Source organism: Hyaloscypha bicolor, assembly GCF_002865645.1.
Source record: "Hyaloscypha bicolor E unplaced genomic scaffold K444scaffold_116, whole genome shotgun sequence".
Classification (NCBI taxonomy): domain Eukaryota; kingdom Fungi; phylum Ascomycota; class Leotiomycetes; order Helotiales; family Hyaloscyphaceae; genus Hyaloscypha; species Hyaloscypha bicolor.
In genome coordinates, this window is record NW_020194618.1 from 687,120 (window position 1) to 709,048 (window position 21,929).

At 44.0% G+C, this 21,929-nt stretch overlaps 8 protein-coding genes across 8 annotated transcripts; 2 read left to right on the forward strand and 6 right to left on the reverse strand.

Annotated features, from left to right (window-relative positions):
• Nucleotides 1-5,904: 5,904 nt before the first annotated feature.
• Nucleotides 5,905-6,938, reverse strand: K444DRAFT_31508 (uncharacterized protein). The gene has a single exon (XM_024871835.1). It carries the CDS (start codon nt 6,730-6,732, stop codon nt 6,064-6,066), a length of 669 nt encoding a protein of 222 aa, XP_024734534.1. The 5' UTR covers nt 6,733-6,938; the 3' UTR covers nt 5,905-6,063.
• Nucleotides 6,414-8,269, reverse strand: K444DRAFT_615038 (kinase-like protein). The gene is made up of 4 exons (XM_024880636.1): nt 8,169-8,269; nt 6,980-8,118; nt 6,687-6,930; nt 6,414-6,486 (listed from the first exon to the last, which is right to left on the reverse strand). The coding sequence occupies exons 1-3, from the start codon at nt 8,234-8,236 to the stop codon at nt 6,764-6,766; spliced, it is 1,374 nt and encodes a 457-aa protein (XP_024734535.1). The 5' UTR covers nt 8,237-8,269; the 3' UTR covers nt 6,414-6,486; nt 6,687-6,763.
• A 298-nt stretch (nt 8,270-8,567) lies between these two features.
• K444DRAFT_31511 (uncharacterized protein) lies at nt 8,568-9,261 on the reverse strand. Its single transcript, XM_024871836.1, has 2 exons — nt 8,805-9,261; nt 8,568-8,745 (listed from the first exon to the last, which is right to left on the reverse strand). Exons 1-2 carry the CDS (start codon nt 9,016-9,018, stop codon nt 8,606-8,608), a joined length of 354 nt encoding a protein of 117 aa, XP_024734536.1. The 5' UTR covers nt 9,019-9,261; the 3' UTR covers nt 8,568-8,605.
• A 366-nt stretch (nt 9,262-9,627) lies between these two features.
• Nucleotides 9,628-11,181, forward strand: K444DRAFT_615039 (glycosyltransferase family 69 protein). The gene is made up of 2 exons (XM_024880637.1): nt 9,628-9,869; nt 9,959-11,181. The coding sequence occupies exons 1-2, from the start codon at nt 9,695-9,697 to the stop codon at nt 11,089-11,091; spliced, it is 1,308 nt and encodes a 435-aa protein (XP_024734537.1). The 5' UTR covers nt 9,628-9,694; the 3' UTR covers nt 11,092-11,181.
• Nucleotides 11,182-13,110: 1,929 nt separating this feature from the next.
• K444DRAFT_615040 (uncharacterized protein) lies at nt 13,111-13,519 on the reverse strand. Its single transcript, XM_024880638.1, has one exon. It carries the CDS (start codon nt 13,393-13,395, stop codon nt 13,168-13,170), a length of 228 nt encoding a protein of 75 aa, XP_024734538.1. The 5' UTR covers nt 13,396-13,519; the 3' UTR covers nt 13,111-13,167.
• Nucleotides 13,520-13,669: 150 nt separating this feature from the next.
• Nucleotides 13,670-14,215, reverse strand: K444DRAFT_631808 (uncharacterized protein; the record flags this gene model as incomplete). Its single annotated transcript, XM_024883416.1, has 2 exons — nt 13,670-14,042; nt 14,127-14,215. The coding sequence occupies 2 exons, from the start codon at nt 14,213-14,215 to the stop codon at nt 13,670-13,672; spliced, it is 462 nt and encodes a 153-aa protein (XP_024734539.1).
• A 1,941-nt stretch (nt 14,216-16,156) lies between these two features.
• Nucleotides 16,157-18,790, forward strand: K444DRAFT_615041 (HET-domain-containing protein). Its single transcript, XM_024880639.1, has one exon. It carries the CDS (start codon nt 16,171-16,173, stop codon nt 18,538-18,540), a length of 2,370 nt encoding a protein of 789 aa, XP_024734540.1. The 5' UTR covers nt 16,157-16,170; the 3' UTR covers nt 18,541-18,790.
• A 195-nt stretch (nt 18,791-18,985) lies between these two features.
• K444DRAFT_631810 (uncharacterized protein) lies at nt 18,986-19,817 on the reverse strand (the record flags this gene model as incomplete). Its single annotated transcript, XM_024883417.1, has 2 exons — nt 18,986-19,423; nt 19,635-19,817. The coding sequence occupies 2 exons, from the start codon at nt 19,815-19,817 to the stop codon at nt 18,986-18,988; spliced, it is 621 nt and encodes a 206-aa protein (XP_024734541.1).
• Between the last annotated feature and the right edge of the window lie 2,112 nt (nt 19,818-21,929).

Consider the following 21,929-nt stretch of genomic DNA (forward strand, 5'->3'; position numbering starts at 1 on the left):
GAACTATATAATATAAATAAAAATTCTTATAAATTATATATAAAAGGCCCTGGCCTTTTATATATAACTATAACTTGAGAATTTAATAGAGACTTTTAAAGCTCGGGAATAAGCTTACTTTAATAAAAAAATTATTATAATTATTATAATATAGTACTAGTAAGAATTAGACTAGAGCTAGCTAGATATCTAGTATCTAAATAAGATATCTAGTATCTAAGTATAGTATCTATAATTATCTAATAGTTATATATAACCCCGTACTTAAACTAGTATATAGGCTTATATATAATTTATAATTATTTAGATCCGAGGCTTTTTTAAGATTCTCTTCTCTCTTTAGCTTTAAATTATTAAAATAAAAATAATCTAACTATATTTTCTAGGCCCTAGATCTTATACTTATAATAAGTAATAATATTTAATTCTTAATAGTAATTCTATTTAGATTCCAGTAATTAATATATAAATATAAATTACTTTCTTTCTTTAGAATAAATATAATAGAGATACTAGTTAGGCTAGTAAAATAATAAATCTATTTCTTTTCTAAACTAGTATTAAGATATTTCTAAAGAACTTTAAGTTCTTTTTCTAATAAAATATATATAGAATTATATAATAATTAGAATTCTGGTTTCAGATCTATATAATACTTTATTATATAATAGTCAGGTAATATATTTATAATCTCTATAGAAAATATTTAAAAAAAATCCTAATACTTTCTAAAAAATATAGCTATTTTATTTATAATAATAATAATAATTCTTTAGTTATTTATTATAAGATAAGTAATTAATAGAAATATATATATCTTATACTTTACTACTTTAGTAAACTTTCTAGTATTTAGAACTTTAATCTTTTATAGTCAAATCTAGTATTTCTATATTACTTCCCTAAAGGAAATTAGAAAATTAATCTAGTAAAGCTATAAGAATTCAAGTATTATATTAATATAATTTAAATTAAAATTATATAATATAAAATATATATTAGTTTCTCTTTAGTTCCCTAGTATATTTTTAGTAGTAATTCCAAGAATATAGTTTCTATATAAATGAATTCTTTTTTTTTCTAGTAAAGTTAAAGGAATTACTTTTAATATTAATAGAATACTTATATTTAAAACTAGTCTTCTTTTTATATAATTAGCTTTTATACCCGAATTAACTAATACTCTAACCCTATATTTACCTTTTCTTATCTTAATAGTAATTTCAATTACTATTCTTATTTTAGAAGCTTTATTTTCTATAGTATAAATAAGTATAACTATTATAGAATATATCTATTTCCTGGCTTCTTTAGTTCTAGATATTTATATATCTTATAATTAGACTTATTATAATTATAATAAGTTAGTTTTTCCTAATTTAGGCAGGTAGTAATATAATAATTCTTTTTCTAGTAAATAAAGCAAGTTATATCCGGTTTTATAAATCCTAATATAAGTATTATATTAGATTCTATTATTATATTTTTACTATTCCGGTTATATAAATCTTATAATAGAAATATACTTCTTTTCTATTTCCCTTTATTATTTCTTTTATTTTTTCTCTAGTTTTCTTTCTTTTATTATTCTATTAGCTTATTAATATATTTCTATTAAGTAAATAAGTTTAAATTATTCTTAATTCTTATAGCTATAAAAATAAGCTTCTTTCTTTCTTATAGAATATTTCCTTAGTAATTAATCTTATTCTAAATCTTCTATCTCAAGCTACTAAATAAGTTATTTTACTCTTATAGTAAATCTATATATCCCAAGTTATCTAATAGGCTATTTAAATAGAATATAAAGCTTTAGATATTCTAACCGGGCTACTATTTTATATTCTTAAACTTAATAAGAGTATTATTATTATAGTTCTCTAGATTTAAGATAGAATTCTTTATAAACTTAATAAAAACTTCTAATCTATAATATTAATACCTACTAATTACTTCCTATACTTTTAAATATCTCTAGCTATATTCTTAAAATAAGAAGTATAATATATAACCTTTACTATATCTATAGCCTAGATAATTCTATTATCTTTATACTACTTTAGCTCTATCTAGTAAAAGAAGTTCTAGGCTTCCTTAATACTCTTTTTCTTATAAGTTAGTAATTTTCGAGTTTTTAGAGCCCTATAAACTAAATATACTACTAGTAATATAATAAATTTTATAATAGATACCTAAATATCCTTAAAATAGTAAATTTGAGTTTCTAGCTTCTCTAGATCTTTCCTCTATTATATCTCTATTTCTAACTTAGTAATATAATAATAAGCTACTACTAGCTTCTTTATTATTATTATTCTACTAGCTAGTTCTAGAAATATCTGAGTTCTACTCTCTTTTTCTAATTAGGTAATAGCTAGAGTAACTAACTAGGCACTTTCCTAAATACTTAACTAGGTTATTCTAGTAATAATAAAGGTACTTCTTCTAGTTAATACTTTAGCTATTAGTAATTTTATTTATTAATAGCTTAATTACCTTATAATAAACTACTTCCCAAAAATTGAATTAATTAGAATATAAGATATATAATAGTAGGGTAATATATAAGTAATTAAGGTAAGTAAGTTATAGAGTAATACTTATAAGTATAACTAATTTCAAGAATTAATTTTAATAAAAAACTAATTAATACCCCTTTCTAAAACTAGGAATATCTCCCTATATATTCCCTAGTATTTAGCCAGATATATAAAGTTTTTTACTTAATTAGGAAATCCTATATAATTCATATAATTCCGATTATAAGCTATACCCAAAATAGGAAACTAGATCTATAATATCTAATATCTATTTATATACTATTATATATATCTATTATAATTATATATATATAAAGTATTATATATAAAGTATTATATATAAAATATTATATATAAAGTATTATATATAAAGTATTATATATAAAGTATATATAAGGAAAAAGAGAAAGAGTAAGTATATATATATATATAAGGAAGTTAAAGGAAGAATTAGAAGCTAAGGGCCTATTTTATAAATATTTAGGGCCAAAAATAACTCAAATAGAAGCCTAAATAATTCAGATTAAGCTATAAATCAAGCTATAAATTATATAGTTATTTGGTATAATTTAGATAATACGGGCAAAATAATTAACTAGGGCCTTAGAAATAGGGCTATAAAATTATAAATTATATAGTTATTTAATATAATTCAGACTATAGGACTAAAATAATTAGCTAGGGCCTTAGAAATAGTTATATAAAGCTATAAATCATATAATTATTTAATATAGTTCAGATAATAGGGTCAAAATAATTATATATAGCCTTAGAAAAATAGCGAAAATAGCGAAAATCAGGCATTAAGCCTTTTAGTTACTATGGTTAACCAGATCCATGAGCTGAGACATTACAGCCACATGGCGTATAGAAGGGTTCACCCACTAATCGCCCAAACCTACTTCCCGCCCAAGCCAAAATTCAACTTTAATATTAATTTATTAATTATTAATATAATTTTATACTTTGTTAAGTTCTGGTTAATAAATATACTCTTTAATTACGTTTTTATTTTTTCATATAAAAATTATTATTAATATTACTCATAAAACAAATTTTTTATTTATATTTTAAGAATTTAAGGCAATATAAAAGATTAATTAAAATAAGTCCTCTTATAAAAATTCCTATAATTAAGAGAGACAGTATTAGTAAATAGCAGAAATCAATTTTGGTCAATTTTGGTCAATTATTAGTAATAAACCGTGAGAGAAAAATCGATTTTTTGCCCGGGCGGGAAGTGGGTTTGGGCGGTTGGTGGGTGAACCCTCCTACCCGAACACCAACAACCAATGGCACTCCAAGGAGCTGCAATCCATTTGAATTGTAGCCATTCGATGTCTGGGGACCTATCGAGCTGGGTGAGCCAGCGCCGCCTGGGTAAGAGCGCTTCCTAATCGAATGAAGCACAAGAGAGAGAAAGTTGATTCATAATACCTGATAAGTCAGACGCGATTTTTGCTTCGCTGGTTCCATTTTAATCTTTGGACGTGGACAGCGCCGCTTTATTCTGAGGGTGGATATTCCTAAGCACACCTGAGCCCGGCCTGAGCAGTGAGCCCGACTTGGACAACCTGAGCAAGCATTAAAAGGCAATTTAGCACCCAAAGGAGCTCGTTCTGACTCCCTTGGTACTCGGTTATACTTTCTTCGTCGTGTCTCCAAGCACGGATCCATTTTGGCACCCTTGCGACCGAGAGTCATACTTCAACCGAAACGGATACATCGACGACGACCATTTTCAACCGTAACAATACACATGCCCGACCGGCTTAGTCGACCCCTCTTTCGAATCCCCCGACCTCACAGCCTGGACCCTCCTCTCCGCCGCCCAATTCACTGTCACCTCCCTGCAACCGGGCTCAATCCCCCCCCGGGTCGCCCCGTATTCGCAGGCTGCCAAATCCACCTCTACGACCTGGCCAATAACGACAGTTCACAAGGCGTTCCCGGCATCTTCTGGCTGCAATAAACCCTTCCAATTCCATCTTGCTGCTTCGAGCCCGTCTACAAAGCAACAATATGCGTCAATGCACCCGCCGTTGATGGCGTAGTAAGCTGCTACACGGATGAGGATGGGTATAAGAATCATTTCGAGCATTTTGCGACGAGTGCGAAGGGTGAGTGGATGAGTGACAGACGCTTGTTTCGGCGTTTTTTAATATTTTTACGATGAATGACCCATTTGGGGTGAGGTGGTTGTTCCAGTGCTTTGTTTTAGGGAGGTGTGGGTCGAGAGTGTGAATTTGCCTTCCGCTTGTTCGGGATCGTGAATTTGTAATGTGCGTGGATTTAGGGGCGGTCGGAGGAAGATAGATTGAGACTCGCTAGAGAGCAGAAAAGAGGAGAGCGGTGGTGTTTTTGCTCTATATATCTCCCAAGTTTGGTGTTCTGATCTAATTGTTTCAGTCCAGTTCGCTTTGCTTGCTCTGAACCGTCTCGAGAGGGAACTGCATTTTCCGGACATGTGGCGTTTGTAGGACCGCGAATCGATTTGATCTGCTCTCCTCGCTCCTACCAAGTCGTGAGGTCCGCCTTCAAGTATAGTTATATATTTCGAATAGTCAAATATTTGTGCGCAGGCGATCACAAATACTCGCCCCTTTAGCGATCAAGGACGGTCAAGGGCTGTATTGGGAGATACTGTGGGGGCGACGCAGGAATCTTTTCTGAGCTTCGGAATAGTGGTTTGCTGGCTTTGAGGGTTCAACACCTCCTACCATGCGAGATCCATGGGGTCCATCAAGCTAGAAACCCCTCGTCCCGCCAAACTCGCGTGACACTCGGTGGGGACACATAGTTCCTCCTCTCTATGAGTTTGTAAAGGGTGTTTTCATACGTTTCGGGTCCACTTTCTCCGGTTCCAACTTCCTCCCGAATATTTAAAGCCCTCTATAGGCTCAGAAAGGGGAAGTGGTTGTAGTGAGCGCATAAACTCTCCTGTCCCAGTTAGCTCTTGATCCTGTCTATCATCCATCCTGAAAATAAGACGGCCATGTAATGTGGCACCACGCCCTCCTGTGCCAGCTGGGTCTTCACTCCTCATAACCTCCATGGCATTCACGAGCTCCACGAGCGGTTGCCGGTTGCAAAGGTGATTTGTCTGTTGGCTCTTCAGCCTCCATAGACTTAGAGGCAACATCCATGAAAACATCTTCGGTACAGTTGCTTCAACCGGAGCTATGGAACCATGAGCACGCCCCATAAGTTGAGTCTAGAGATCCTTGGTCTGTGTTGGACTTTGTTAGTGACTAGTTCCTTCTCGTGCTCACGATTGATATAAGGCAGTTCTCTCTCATGCTTGCGAATTTGTGTGTGTGGAGGTCTTCGAGCTCCTTCTTGGAATGGGTCTTGTTGTCGTCTGAGTGCTTCCAGTACTTGCCTTCCATCGCAGACAGTTGGTCCAGAGACGTGCGTTTATCCGCCGCGAACTTGTTAGCTGCAGCCTTCTCGGCAGCTTGCCTTGTAAGACGTTTGACTTCCTCCTTCTCGCGCTCGGCTTCCGCGTCCCCCATTTCACGGATTAGACGCTCCAACTCTTCCTCCTCTCCCTGCAGAGCCCTCGCAACGGCGCTGCTTCTTCCTTTGCCTTTTGCTCTTCTTTCAACTTGGATTTAACAGTTTTTGCATCTTTTTCGCCTCTGCTTAATCTGCGACTGCTGTCAGCTTCCGCGGCTTTCTTGAGCCGCTCCTGGAGCGCGACATGATGCTGCTCTCGTGTCTTGCCGCTGACACAAGCAGTACTAGTCCGGGCATGTTGAGGAGTCGAAATTGTTGGTGGAGGCGTAGGAGTAGATGTAATGATAGGCGGCCAGTGAGCTCGAGCGCTCGGTGTAGTAAAGGCAGGGAATGGTGTTGAGTTAGCTTTTGGCTGGGGAGTATAAGTACGAGAGATAGAAGGTGTCATAGAAGAAGTTTGAGGTTGTCCTATGCTTGAAGCCGATCTCTGTTCTGATATCAGCGAGGAGTTTCGTGATATTGGTTGTGCATGTAGAGCATATTGTCCAGGGATGCACGCGATTGATTGGTAGCCAGGTTGAGGGTATAGGTACACATATGGGGGGCCCTGCACGGGCATGGCCCGGGGGACAGACCCTTGAGGGTAAAAGCTTGCCTGCCTAGATTCTAGAGATCGGTTGAACCTACCGCTGGATGGTGAAAGATCCATTTTAATATGCTCAGTCCAACTCATCTAGGTGGGGCTTGCACTGCTGATCAGTTTCTCAGAGCCTTTTGGTCATAGAATCCATTTCTGATCTGTGTTCCTCAACTAGTATCGCTTTCTCACATTCGTGGGACCAGCGAATCTCATCCATTCGTTCAGTCCAATCTTTGCGGATGATGCTCATTTCGGTATCGTATTGCGCCCGCAAGATCTCGCATTCGTGTTCTGTGAATTACATCAGCGCGATTCGTGTATGCAGAAACGGATAACGAACCCAGCTTGGTGCTTCTGTCCACAACGTCCTGATACCGCCGTGACGGACAACACTTTCCGAAATATATAAGATCACCCAGCAAATACAAACTCGAACATATATCCCCAATAGCAGGACGATCTTTTGCGATAGGAGAAACCATCCTTTCGATAATGTCGACGATATCGAAGATTCCACTATCAACATTGTCGATACGGATCTGTCGGAGTTTAGACATCCACTCCTGTATTTTCTGGGGATTGTTCTGGTATGAACGATCGTTGTACCTCGTCCTGAAATTTTCGAACGCACCCAAAGAAAGTCGGCGATGGACCGTGTTGATTTCTAGGAACACGCAGCCAAGGGAGTATATGTCTGCCGCTCGACCTCGTGGTTCCAACATCGCAACCTCGGGTGCACAATACTTGTAAGTCCCTCTCACGTTACCATCAGTGGCGCTGCTAGAGGCATCCGTAATATCCCGACTTAGCCCAAAATCCGTAACATGGAGACCGTCGTTCCTGTCCAGAAGAATATTCTGTGGCTTGATGTCCTTGTGCCGGATATCACTGTTGTGAAGATATTGGATAGCATTGGCAAGACATCCATACACCCTGGCCAAGCGCTCCCTCATTTTGTGTCTGTCGTCCCGAAACCCAAGGCGTTCCATCAATTTCTTGAAGTCTTCTGAACAGTCGGCCCAGGCAAGGTTTTGGTTCTCATCCAGCTCATCCAACAAAACGCCTAGATCGCAAACCGCAACAGGGTGCAAGAGCAATCCTAAGATATTATTCTGATTGTTCTGTGTGTAGGAGCCCAACAACGTCACCACATGCTTGTGACTCAGCTTCTTCAGAATATCGAGCTCCCGCTTCACGTCCGCGATCTTCATGCGTCGAGTGCAATAGATTTGCTTCCTGGCCATGGATAAGCCCCGGCATTTCACCTCGTAAACATCTGCGAATGATCCTCGGCCCAAGAGTGTCCCTTGTTCTAAGGGAATAGCTTCATCCCGCGCGAATTCGACATGTTGCCCCTTCCCAGACCAATTCCCCGGTATGTCTAGTTCCGCGAGTAGTTTAGGTCCCGGGGGAGAAGGGTCGCGCTCGCAATCGAGTTCGTAGGAGGTTGCGGCGAGTTGAGGTTTGATGTCGAGCAGCCTGATGCAGCCTTAGTTAATATGCTCAAGGTAGGGAGGGGTGGGTCATACGGATATTGTACTGGCTCACTGCTGGGGATACAATCTCCAGAGCTATAACTCCCGCACATGTAAGCCATCAGATTGGCATACCAATCTCTCAAGCAGACCGCAGAAGAACATTATCGAAGGCCATTGGAAGTCGAGCGCGGTCTGGTCCCGCCATTAGATAGCCCCAGCCGCACTGCAGGCCACCACAGTCCGCGTAGCAAAATACGGCATGATTGGGCAACTGTCTTTCACCTCTCGCCGCAAAGGCTTGTTCGCAACCATGATCGTACTCGTCCATGGTGACAGTTTCTTGATGGGTGCTTCCCTTTGCGTTTGATCCCATGGAGAAAGCCCAGATTAGTCAGCTGCCCTGTTATCTCAAGTCTGACTTCACTTCATCCAACTACTCTGTCGTCGAGCAGAATTATTATCCGCTAAACTATTTAATATGGGCTAGTCTATGGAAACAACTCAAGCAGAGACTGGGGAGTAGGCGTTGCTAGATGCGCCGTGTTTTTATGAAATCGGCCGCCGCCAATCACGCCCAACCATGTCATGTAATTAAAGGGTCCAGTGGATTCAACATTGAAGGAGCTGGCTGGATAAACAGTGCATTTTAGCTCCACTCAAATAATCATAGAAGGGCAAGTGACGAACCTAGATCTTGAGTAACCCCATCTGTTCCATTCACACACCACATCCGCAAGATTGTGGAGGGAAAGGTCGACGTCCAATCCAATAACACTGTGTCGTTCACATTGGGCTGTAGATTTGCGCCCTGCGATGGAAACTTCCAAATCGCTGTTTGTGCCTGCACTGCGGTATATTGAATACGGCAGAGAAGGACCCAGGAGACTACCAGATGGCGCATTATTTCGAGAGTGAAGCAAAACAGAAATAATCCACAATAAGTTACGGGAACGACCACTACCTAAAAGATATATCAAAGCCTTGGGGTTCAGGGGCACTGCAATTTTCGATATTCCCTATCCTGCTAACTGAGCGGGACGCAGCGAAAGGAAAAGCCTGCTGCCGCTGCCCTTGTCCAAATAGATCCAAAAAAAAAAGACTATGGTAGCCGGCCAGGACGACATTAGCGAAACCGAGCTCGTGTTATTACGAAGTACATGCGCATTTCTGGATGGGCGTCGTCTTCCTTGAAATGCCTGGGGAGGAAGATGTTGGGATTTGGTGTTGGTGTTTTAAATATATTTACTAACAATTAGACCTCGTGGATTTACCACTAGCCCCTGAGCGCAGGCAGGCACAGCGCATAGTCTTTCAAAAAGCTCGTGCCGTTGACTTTCTGGTCTGTGCCAGCCCTAGACCCCCCTATCTCGCTCCATTTAAATGGGTAGATTCCAGTGAGCGGTAAATCGTAAGGCCAGAACACTATTGGCTCGTTAATAAGGGCCATTCGGGCGCCGCTATTGTCATCCGAACCGCATGTCATTACGCAGCTTCTTTTTCATCAATGCCAGTGAACATGCACCTTCCCTCTCGCGATATCTCCTATTAATCCCGAGGATAAGGTACATCTGAAGACGATGCTAACCGGATCATGGCCGCCTAGAAAGAGACTCTCAGTCGCCGCTGTCGCAATCACAATCATCATTGTCTTCACAACCATTTCAAATCTGCATTATCGATCGTCCAATTCAGTGATGAAGCTACGACTCCCTCCTTACAACAAAGGCAATGATCCAACAAAGGCGGAGACCGGTAGGCAGTTCCCCTCCCCCTCCCCCTGCCCCAGCTCATGCCCAGGACACCTATGGAACCCCGTAGCTGACCTGCAACCGCGTCTGAAGTGGGAAATACGACACTCCTCGAACTGCTGGCGCCCAGCTACATCAAAGCAATATTAGACCCCAAGGACAAAGAATTCGACCGACTCCAGTGCCCAGCACCTACTCCTAAGCGCTACGATTATCTTCAAGTTGATCGTAGCGATGCGAAAAATGTAGGCGGGCAGATAAAATACTTCTTTGCGCTCAATCTGCGACAATGTATTAGTATACTTCCTCGATTAATGGGATCCATTGTGGAAACTGTGCGATTTCTTGGTCCCGAAAATTGCGGTTTGTCAATTGTGGAGGGGAATTCCGATGATGGGACTCTGGAAATACTAGCAGCGTTGCGCAAAGACATGGGAAGCTTGGGACTTGAATTTCACTTCCAGACTAGCGACATAGATCCTAAGAATGGAGACCGAATCGAAGCTCTTGCAGCCCTTCGAAACCTAGCCCTCGAACCACTAATCAACAATCCGAGTCACTATTCCCCAGATACAGCGGTGATTTTCCTCAACGACGTCGCTATATGTATGGATGATATACTGGAGCTAGTTCACCAACGCGTTTATCAGGAGGCGGATATGATATGTGCACTAGACTGGTCAGATATAGATCCACCCATCTTCTACGATATCTGGGTCGCAAGAGCTATAAATGGAGACACATTTTGGGAGATTCCAATGGACGGAGGCTGGCGATTTGCCTCGAACCTCTTTTGGAACCATCCACCATCCCGTCAGCGATACGATGAGCACAAAGCCTTCCAAGTCTTCGCATGCTGGAACGGCGCCGTAGTCTTCTCCGCGAAGCCTATAATACAGAACAAAATCCGATTTAGGAGGTCGAAGCCTGATGAGTGTTTTGCTGGTGAACCGCGGTTGTTCTGTAAGGACTTGTGGATAGAGGGGTATTCGAAGATTGCGGTAGTGCCGTCAGTTAATTTAGGGTATTCGGATAAGTCTACTACGAAGGTTAAGGAGTTGCATGGGCGTGTTTCTGAGGCTGTAAAAGGGGAGGATATTTATGATGGGTCGTTGAGGATTGTGTGGAATACCAAGCCACCTGAACAGATCAAGTGTATGGCAAGTTTTGAGGATCATTCTTGGGTACCCTGGAATCAGGGTTTCGAAACCAAGAGTTTAATGTAATATCGTTCTGCTCTGTCGCACACTCTGTGAAGTCCTCGTGTCCACGGAGGTGAACTTACCTTGTACGCGGAATGACATATAATATTGCCCTCGTACCATTTCGCGCAGTTCGTCGCATGGGTGCTTCTTAATTGGTAGACTGAGGCCTGGATTCATTAGCTGGGCGTGACTTGTGAGAGGGAAGAGATGAAGAGTTTATAGACCGTTAGAATAGACTTTAGCGACTCCTACCCTACTAGCTTCCGGGGAGAAAGAGAAGCCAGCCGCTGGCGCACGTGACTATTCACGTGGTCCTCCTCCTCACAAGGAGTCCAGGCAAGAGCTCAAGGCAAGAGCTCAAGGCTAGGAGCCCATGCGGGCTCCTAATCTAGCCTTATTCTAGTGGTAAGCTCGCGTCTTCATTTATTAAAAGTCTGTAGAGCCTTCTTAGAAAGCCTCACAACTCGTTGCAAGCTCTTGGTAAAGAATTTCTGTTCATGTACTACTATCAAAAACTTGTAATAGCCAATATGTTTGCAACTATTATCGCCATGCTTAGAAATGTAATTATACATTACCTTGTAACCCTAATTCTTACGTTAATTCAGTAACGACTTGCATAGTTGTTGAGATTTATCGAAGCCTTTCAAGCCAGATACACGACGTGCTACTGCCTAAGGCACGTTGTCTGAATTCGCAAGCAGTCCGCAGCTTATTATGCTTGAGAGAACAGCACAAAATAAGGTCACAGTAATGTTAAAAGTAGGCTTGAGTTTTCTATTAGAACCGAAGAGAAATCAGCTTGCAAGACTGCATCTCAGAGTGATTTCGTCTAAAGTCTTGTACCTAAATGTAAGATTACTACATAATAACGTGCACCATTTATTTATACTTTAAGCCCGAGCACCCTCATTTGTAGTACTACAACTAAAAGTGCTCGAGCCTGAAGTATAAATGTTCCGTATCCCTTTACTGCGATAGCGCGCACCCCTTGCAACGGGATATTTGAGGAACTTCAAAGCCGCACATCGTACCATGCAATTATATGGCAATTATATGAAATAAAATCCCTATATGGAGTTTAAGTTCGACCTATGTCTTTATAGATTTAAGAACTTTTAATTCTTTTTTTATTTCATAAAAAGATTACTACTTGAATCGCGAAGTGAAGGTCGTGAGTTTGCTCGCTTCATTATTTTTGGTGGGGAGATGTGCGTGCCGCAGTACAAGGGGTAATAAAAATTTGGAGCACACTAAATTTAAATACTAGAACCCGAACTGCTTTGGCTTTTAATACGACAATATAACGCACTTTTACAGTGCTTACTTATAAATAACCAATAAACCTCTTATCTTGTGCATAGAGTAAGTGTCCTGTTATTGGTGGTTAGGTGGGACACTATTTCTGTCACTGGGGAGGTCCTGGATGCGCAGAGCATGCTAGGTGACTAGCCCTACACTTGAATCTCTCCTAGGCCATTTGTCCCAGAGCACAGATTTGAGAGATGATGTGAGATAATGCCATATTGCGAAAAGAATCTGCCTTGAGAGATTTAAGAATGGTTTTTCAGGGGAGAGGGGGTTCCTGTTTGGGCTCCATAGGAGCCGACTTGGTCCTTTGAATATAATCGTGTAGAGGTAACAACTTTCGCCCAGCAGTGCAGAATAGGAGGCGAAATCATGGTTGGTTGATGGAAGGGAGAGCAGGAACGTGACCAAGCAACCTGAGCAGAGGGTGAGGCGAGGGTGAGTAGCGCCTGAGCAGAGCGGCAATGGTGACTAACCACGTTAGAAGAAGGGAGGTTTGGATTCGATGAGATTACCTTCCAAGTCGTGACTCTCCTCATCTTTGCACACTCGCCCTTGAACTCTACATCCGCTACAAGAGAGACATCTCTGTCTCCTTTTGAACCACCAACTCCACCCGAAATCGAATCCCAATCTCCCAGCCAACACTTCGGCATTCCGACCCGAAATTCAAAAAGGCGGTTCTTGCTACCGTGATAGCTTATCTTGCTGTCCTTATAAAGTGTATCTATCGCATAGCGGAGATGTCTGGAAGGTTGAGGAACCCGATTATGCAGAACCAGGCCGCGTTTATGGTGTTTGAGGGCGTGATGTGCGCGACTGCCTGCGTGGTACTGAATGTTTTCCATCCTGGTGAGATATTTCGGAAGTCGAGGGGAGATAAAAGGGAATGGAAGTAGAGCTCGACTGATACAACCGTGGACACGGAGATGGTGACGCTGGTTTAGACGGGGAATGAGAAGGGAAAGAGGGAAAAGTTAACGGGGATAAAAGTGTTCGACCTGAGGAGGTGGCCATTGTAGGAACATATTGGTGGCCAAGGGTGTGTCTTCAGGATGACGAGACAGCAGCTTTTCGATTATGGAGACCTTTGAGAAGTCATGGTAGCGCACTTTATTCGTCACGTAAACATGGAATTTCTTGGCATGGTGACGTAATTTTCATTCTGTGAGACCCAATGCCGGTTAGATCTAAGCTCGAATGCTTTTCCTTCAACAAAGACTTCCGAAGAGCGCAGCTCCTTGCTCAAGTTAGGCTCCTAGAAGAGTGCCGCTCCTGCTTCCCATGCACTTCACATTGTCATTGCCACCTCAGCCTCAGCCTCCGCCTCCGCGTCAACCTTAGCCTTGCTATCAAGCTGAAAGGGGACACAATCAAACCGGCAAACGCAGTCGTGCGAATCATTTGCTGGGTTTACATGACAGCTGCAATCCGAAGGACCGTAGATCTTTCCTCCGTACTCGAATTTCGGACTAGCGTATCCCAAGCCGGGGTAGAAAGCCGGTACGAACAGGATAGGGTGCTTGATGCTCAGTCCCCAGGCCAGAATGGAAGTTGGGTTGTTACTGGTGAGGACTTGCTCGCCCCATTCGTTGCAGGAAGGTGAGTAGATGGCGACTCTGCCTTGGTTGGGGGTGTCGCCGAACTTGGGTTGGAAGGTGAGACTGGGAATGTCAGTATGATAGTTCAATACGGAGGAGGGGTATACCTTGGGTTGAAGGGAGGTGGGTAAAGGGGACAAGACTTACACGCAAGTGTACTGATTGACAGACGGGGTACATAGGTTCGTATCATCGGCGGCAGCCGTGACGGTGGAAACGAAACCGACGATAGCCATGATGACCAAGAGGATGATAGACTTGAGTTGCATTTCGAGGGTTGTAGGCTCGACGAGTGGTGCTGTCTAAGTTAGTGCTGCTTTCCACTGTGCTGGCGTTCTCAATCTCGTTTGAGATGCTTTGGTGGTGGTTTGTACTTTGCCGGAAAAGAAGAGGAGGCGACATATTCGAGGATTTTAAGATCATTCGATTAGTGACCATGAGGCCCACCATTTTCTGGCTAGTTCGGCAAAGAGAAAGGCGCAATGCCTGTCACACAAGGAAAGTCATAACGGAGTCACCTTCAGAGAAAGTGATACATGAAATGCTAGACCGGTGAATAAGGTACCTCGATATTTTTAGCCTAAACTACATATCGGAATTCAGAAATTTCAGTAGGAGATGTGCGTTAATGCAACAATGGCGGAGGGGTGAGCTGCTCGAATCAGAGGATGACGGTTTCACGTGACTTACTCCCCTATTACCACCACCCGGTACTGCGTAAAAGAATGTACTTCTGTGCGTATTGGCTTCAACTTGGATTCGGCTTAGTTCTTTAATCGATCTTTCCAGCAAGAATTTCGCGATTTAATCGACAAGACGACAGAACAACTGACTAAGCACGTGATCCGGCGCGAGACATTGACAGCCGAAATAAGACATCTACTCCAGGGCAGGCTCTGGAGGTGCAATAACGTATATCAGATGATCTTCTTTTCTATGTAAAAAGAGGTCGTTGCTTCAAGCAGCATGATGATACTATTACCCCTGATTTCAGGGGGTGGGTAAAGTCGCTTACTCGTCGCTGTGTCGAACATTCAATCTGCTGATTGGGACCTTATGTTGTTCCTCTCTCTTTACACCCGCCGGCTGATTCCTCAAAGCAAGCGTGCACGAACAAGGGTCCACGTCTTCTTTTTAATTAACACAGCGAGAAGCGCTGAGGCGTTAATTCAGAGTGAATGAATATTTTTCACCCGAAGCGTCTCGGGACAGGATGAATCGAAGGTCTATTATGCAGAAAGAGAATAATTAACACAACGAGCCTGCCGACAGAAGTCCGTGTTTTTAGTGTATTTCATACAAAAATAAAAGTTGAAAAGTTGAAAACGTTTAAAAGCCTCTTTATAGACACTCCCTTTACTTTTCACGGCCTCCGCCTACCAAATCGCAAGCTCTAATTATTCGTTGTCGTCTTGAAACTGCGAAGTGATTCCGATAATTGGAGACGTTCTAGCCCGGAAGGCGAGGTCGTGAGGCCTGAAAATCGCTTTAAAATGGCTGTCACAGGGACTGTTGTCAGCAGGCTCGGGACAGGAAGGCGGTGAAGATCGACCCCGCACCACAGGCTCTTGCCCCCCGTCTGGGATATTCCTTCAGTGGGGAAGGTTGGCCTGTGTTCTGTTCTTCATCCCTGGCCGGAATATGCACAGCCAGCCCGGCAATCGAGATGCCCTTATTCCTGTCGTCTTTCTAATTCATCATGGAAATCTAAAGACCACTCAATACCAACCTGCTTAATCCTGAGTCAGGAGGTTCAATGCTGACCCTGGTTTTTCTGGCCTGTAGCCCAGGGTGTGTCCCGTACAGTAGCACCAGGGGTGCTTGCAGCACCCTGTAGACCCGAGAGGAGGCTAACGAGCCTGCTGACAAAAGTCTGTGGTTTTAGCGATTTTTTCAGGCCTCGCCAAACCAAAGTCATCAACTTCACTCCACGATAATTAGATAACTATTAATAATACTATCTTAAGACTCGAAAGTATTCAATAAAAGAAGGTATATTTAGTTTTAAGAACTTAGTCTACAAAATTGCGATGTAAATTATAATTATTGAAATTCTTTTCAGGGCTGTTTTGTTAGCGAAATACGCTAAAACCACAGACTTTTGTCAGCAGGCTCGTAACTCGTAAGCAGCAAAGAGACTTCCTCCGCTGACAATGTCCTCTTGCCCATCTCCCCCTCTACAAACACTCGAATGGCGGTCGAGCCTGACTACTCTCCTGATCCAAGTTGGACGTATTTCTCGGCCCAGAATGATATCCTCATTACTACATCCCAGCATTGCCCGGAGCGGCCATATGTGTCCTTGCAGCTGGGCAGTCCAGCCATCAATATCTCCGGCCAAGAATTGTGTGTCCGCCGTATCATTTTCACAACCGTCTCCCACGATCAAGGATTCAGCGGCTCTCCCCAAGACCACGGCACGTATAATCAGTCGAACACGTGGTTCGACGCACGCATCATAACCCCGTCTGGTCATGACCGTGTGCCTCGCCGATACATTCAGGCCAATGTTCATGCAAGCCTCGACTTCAAAACCCACGTCAACCGTTGGGATTCAGAAGACGACGATGTTGGGTTACGGGATTGGCTCGCCACTATCCAGACTGGAGACACTGTCCAGATCATCCCTATGGCCCATTATATTGCTTGGACCAACTTTGTGCGAGGTGCAAAAATTCAGCTGTGGGCAGTTCCTTCCGTGAACATGCCGGGCCCGGCGATCTCGCTGGTTGAAAAGAATGATTACAGTGCGCACCGTCAGTTGCGAGATGACTTGAGGGAGATTCGACTCGTCGAGATCCTGCCGGGTGGTTTCGAAGGGCCGATCCGCATGGTGCTTCGGTATACGACTTTGGATGATGATCGGCTTAGATATGAAGCCCTCTCCTATCGCTGGGGCGATATGAAGAATCCGCAACCAGTACTGTTGATTGACTCAGACAACTCGCAACCAAGAGAGATGTTTATAAACACAAACCTCTTCGCCGCTTTGCGTCAATTCAGACGGCCGGCTGCGTCCAGGATGCTATGGATTGACCTGCTTTGCATCAACCAGACAAATATAAAGGAACGCACTGTCCAAGTGGCTTTGATGGGAGATATCTTCACGTCCGCGGACAGCGTCTGCGTCTGGCTCGGGGAAAGTAATCCCGACCTACATAAAGACTGCCAAGTCATACGTTCCATTTCTGATCTCTACGAACGGCCACTAGGCGGCTCTGGTGGAGAAAAGTTGGTCGATCCGTCGAAGGATTGCGCGGCACTCCCAAACTCACACCTCACGCACCAGATTGTAAGCAGCGGCCCCGAAAACTGGACGTGGGACTTCACCAATGACCATATATTTCAACAGCCATGGTTCCAACGCGTGTGGGTTCTTCAGGAAGTATGGAACGCCACACGGGTTCGGGTCTTCTGCGGTTCTGATGAACTCGAGTGGCAGGCGATTCTCCAAGCCAACCACTGCTTTAAGATGCGCGGAATATTGAGCAGGAATATACTCTCATGGCTCTGGACCGCTCTTTTCACTGTCAAACGGGACGAGACGGAACTGAGCTGCAATCGTGCACCACGATTAGACATTTTAACCATTCTCATCGCAGGGCACAGCATGAATGCAACGGATCCAAGGGACAAGATCTTTGCAATGTTGGTGTTTGGCAACGAGACACATCAAATAGAATCCCTGCCGGAGGAAGTTAGGCCAAACTACGAGAAGAACGTCATCCAGGTGTATGCTGATTTCACTAGGTGGTGGATATTGCACCACAACTCGTTGAGGATTCTCTCGGTGGTGCACACGCTTACCGGCCGGCCCTGGGTCAATATGTCAGGTCCCTGCGGTTCGGATGCTAGCTTCAACTTGTCCCAGCGACCGTCATGGATATTGTGGCACGAGGGCTTCAGCGAATGGATGCACGGCACGCTAGCACTCCACGACCATTGCGAATACCACGCCTCAGGGCACCGCCCCATTGACCGCGACGTCCTTGTGTCGATGGCTCTCACGCTACCTACCAAGGTCGCTTTACGAGGCGTCAGAGTGGGCACCATCAACTCTCTAGCACCGTATCCGTTCTTTCAGCAACCTGCTTCCCAAGCTATGCATGAAGCTTTCATGCGGCTCTTTGATCCCAGCGGATCCATCGGTACTTGGAACTCCTTCAACATCAGGAGGTCGGTGGGGGATTCCATCGACATGGCCGACCACAGCGACAAGCCAAGCTTGTGGGCGGCTCATTACAACTCTCATTGGAGCGGGACGCCTCAGAATCCCACTTGGTTACCCTGCTTTCAGAACTGCATGTTCACCACGAGGGATGGAGGGGTTGGTATTTGTCCATCGGGGAGTCGAGTAGGCGATCTGGTTGTCGTTCTGTTTGGCGGAATGGTTCCGTATCTCCTGCGGCCGAAGGTTCCAGCTGGGGTAGAGACAGACCGGGAGAGTACGCGCTCGAAGGAGTACTACTTCGTTGGAGAGTGCTACTTCGAGGGTTTGATGGACGGCGAGGCTTGCTCTTCGATATCTGACTCGGACACAGAGGTATTTTTGCTGGCATAGTTGTCGACTCGTTCGCCAGTGACGCTCTCCCTCCATATATTCTACCTTGAGATGGGCTATGCATTTTCTTTCGCGAAAGCAGAATCGGTGACGAACGGTTCAGCTTATGTTTGAAGCCCGGGTTAACGAAGTTGCGAAACTTTTTCCTATGCAAAATATTCACGTTGCTTTTTCGGTTCTAGATCTGGGCACCTGAGTCTCAGCCGTCTTCAAGTCGCAGATCATGTTACGCCACCAAATTCAAAATGACAAACTATTGATGTGGCTTGATCCCTCTTTTGTTACTCGCTCGTTGTTTGAAGATTGATCCAGTGGCTCCGCTTGGAGGAATAAATCTTGAAGGGACCAACACCCCAGTTGCCCGACTCCCCAGATTTTACAAGATCTGAAATGCACTGTGCTCTACTGTGGCGTCAAGAAACCTTTCCAAAACGGTTTCTTACGTCTATCTATCTCTGCAATGGTACTTGAGCTCTTTAATCCTCTTGCCGCGCATTGCCTCGATGAAGTTTTCTGCACAGCTTTTTATCTCTGCTGAAGCCCGTTTGAACATCCTTTCGTCGCTGTTCAGCCATTGCCCGCTCACACAGTGTGGTAGAGCAAAATGACCAGAACCTCCACATAGTGGACGCAACCAGGCGGCGTCGTTTCGACCTTTGAAGTCAAGAGGTTCGAAGACTTTGTTTCGCGCGTTCGATGCGCTTTCATAGTAATTCCGGGAGTTTCTGACACTGAGGATATGCTCACGCTCGGCGATTTCTGCGGGACTAGAAGGTTCCGGTGAAAGCAGGTGGTTAGGTGACTTTTTCGGCCTCCGACGCGTTACAAATAGGACGTAATCATAAAGATTCGGTTGCTTCCCAACGGAATCTTGGAACATGTTCTGAGTCCATCGTAGTTCTCCGTTCTTTTTCAGACTTGCTCAGGCGACTCGGGTTTGTGGAACCATATTTCTCAAGTTTTTGTTTGGGTTGGCTTAACAGAGTGCAATCTCAAATCCGGGTCTCCAGGCGCGAAGAGCCAAGTTGAGAGGAACATTATTGGTATATATTTGCCATGGGAGTTGTTCAAATTTCTCTTCTTATTGGCGACACCTGCGGCGACTCAGTGCTGGTGCTGCGGGTGGGGTAAGAGTATGATTGAGCAGACTGCTCTTCCTCGTTCCTGGTATGAGCGGAGGAAGACTCAGCTTGCGGCGACTCTCCTTCCATATACCCTGTAACAGAGCTTGATTCATAGTTGTGGACCTCTTCGAGTTCTTCCAAAATCCGGTCCATTGTTGACGACCCAGTCTAGAAGCTCCTTCATCCTCTCCGAATTCTCCTCAAGTTCGTCATTGGAACACCCGCAACGATATGTTCCATTCTCAAGCGGACCCATTCAGGACCGTTGCTGTTCTCATACGCGCTCAGAACTGTGCGAGGCTTGCTGCCTGCTCGTTCTTCTGAGGCAATTTGCACCATCATCCGCGCTACCAGGGTCATAGTCTGTCAAACCTCCTCAGCTGTGCCTCCATTCGTCATTGTACTTCTTCCAATCTTCCAAGAAAACCTATAGTAATGCCGCTGAAGAGTATATTCATGGTTTAGAGTTGAATCCCAAGCTTCGCTTTCAAATCATTTAAGTTCTTCAATCCAAGCTGCACCCGCCGCCAAGCATTCCTCCCCGTCTTCCTGTATTGCTTCACCAAGCCCTGAAGTTTTTGGAGGGGTTTCTCCATGTTGCCCCTTATCTGAAGCCATTCTGGCTGTCCATTTCCGCGCCTGTGCTGGAGCAGCGACGCTGGATCTTGTGCGAGAAGCTGCAGGCTAGAGAGTAGGATAGGGAAGGAAACAGAGATCTGCTTTGAGTTGCGTGAACTCTCCCGGCCCGCCGTTGCAGGTGTTGTAGAGCCTCAGGACTAGTTGGCCAACGGTCAAAAAGTCTCCGACTCCAAAGCTGAACGACATTTCGTCTCTAAGAGGCCGACGATCAAAGGGTGCTGTCCTTTGCCGGTCGATACAGAAGCTCAAATATTATCGATGTGTATTTAGGGTGGATTGCATGAAGTGTTTGAGGCTGTGGACCTGTGGTATTTTTGAAGAGAAAAATGGAGGTGTGCTCCGCCGGGAAGGTAGCCCAGCTGGCCTGTGATACCTGAAAATCACTTGTTTTATTACAACCTTCAATCCGGCCAAACGGGCCAAACAGGCCAGCTAGGAACGTTTCTGGGACACTTCAAAGACACTTTACTAAATATAAGTTCACTTTCCAAAGTACTTATTCTTGATAACCTCTTAAAAACGTTTCCAGAACGCTTCCAAGTCACTTTGGTTAGGGTTAGCCCGGGAGATTGGGGTGGGAGCCCCCCGCATTAGAAATACCTTAAGAAACGTTTTGGTAATAATATAGAAATATAATTCCAGGTTCCGTATATCCTATATAATAGATAGGAAGGAATAGGGAGTGTAGAGAGAATATTTGATGCCTTAAAAGTTGTATTAGGCCAGGTGGGAACGCCAAGCAGGCCAGCTCAACCATCTGTAAATAGTCTGCCCAGTTTGCGCCTTGTTTGCACTGCAATTTTAGCGTCAGCGAAGACTCGAAGAATGAACAAGTGTAGCTGATTCGCACACGAAGCGAGCTGTGCGAATATGAACGAGGCTCTGCGATTACATTGCAATCTTGGTATCAACGAATACAGACAATTTCCATGCAGAGTATCATACGTTAGCACAATGCGTACCAGCAGATTTCCTCGCACTGCGATTTCAGTGTGGAAAAAGAGAACAGCATGGTCCACTCAGACAGAAGAAAAGGGGCATAGTTGAGGAACATCGAAACGGTAGTTGGATTGGAGGCAAGTCGCTTTCGCCGTTCCACATCGAAAATTTGCCGTCCCGGATCCTCAGCAATCCTCGAACCTTCCCGAGTTCTGCAATTTAGCAGAGAAGGAAAGCATGAGTGTGCCCATTTCCATACTAACAATCGCAGCTTTTCCTTTTTGTACTGCAATTCTAGCGTAGAAGGAGAGAACGAGTGTGTGCTGATTCCTGTTCCTACGATACACCAAGCATGATGCCTTGGCAATCTTTGCCCGAAGGAGGCCCAGCCGGACTACATCGGTACCGATTTGGACACGGGATGCGCTCAGGGCTTAGGTGGCTGTTTTCACTGCAATTTTAGCGCCAAAGGAGAGGGTAAGTGTGCTGATTCCTAATTCCGCCACCAAGCTTAATATATTCGCAAGTTGGAAGCGCACTGCAATCCTGGCGTAAAGGAGAGAACGCGAGTACCGATTCAGTAGCATGCGTTTGGCGTGTGGCTCATGAAGAGCTGAGCCCAACTCTGCACTGAAATTCTAGCGCAAAGGAGGGAGAATATCTGTGGGGTAAGGTTAATATGAGGCA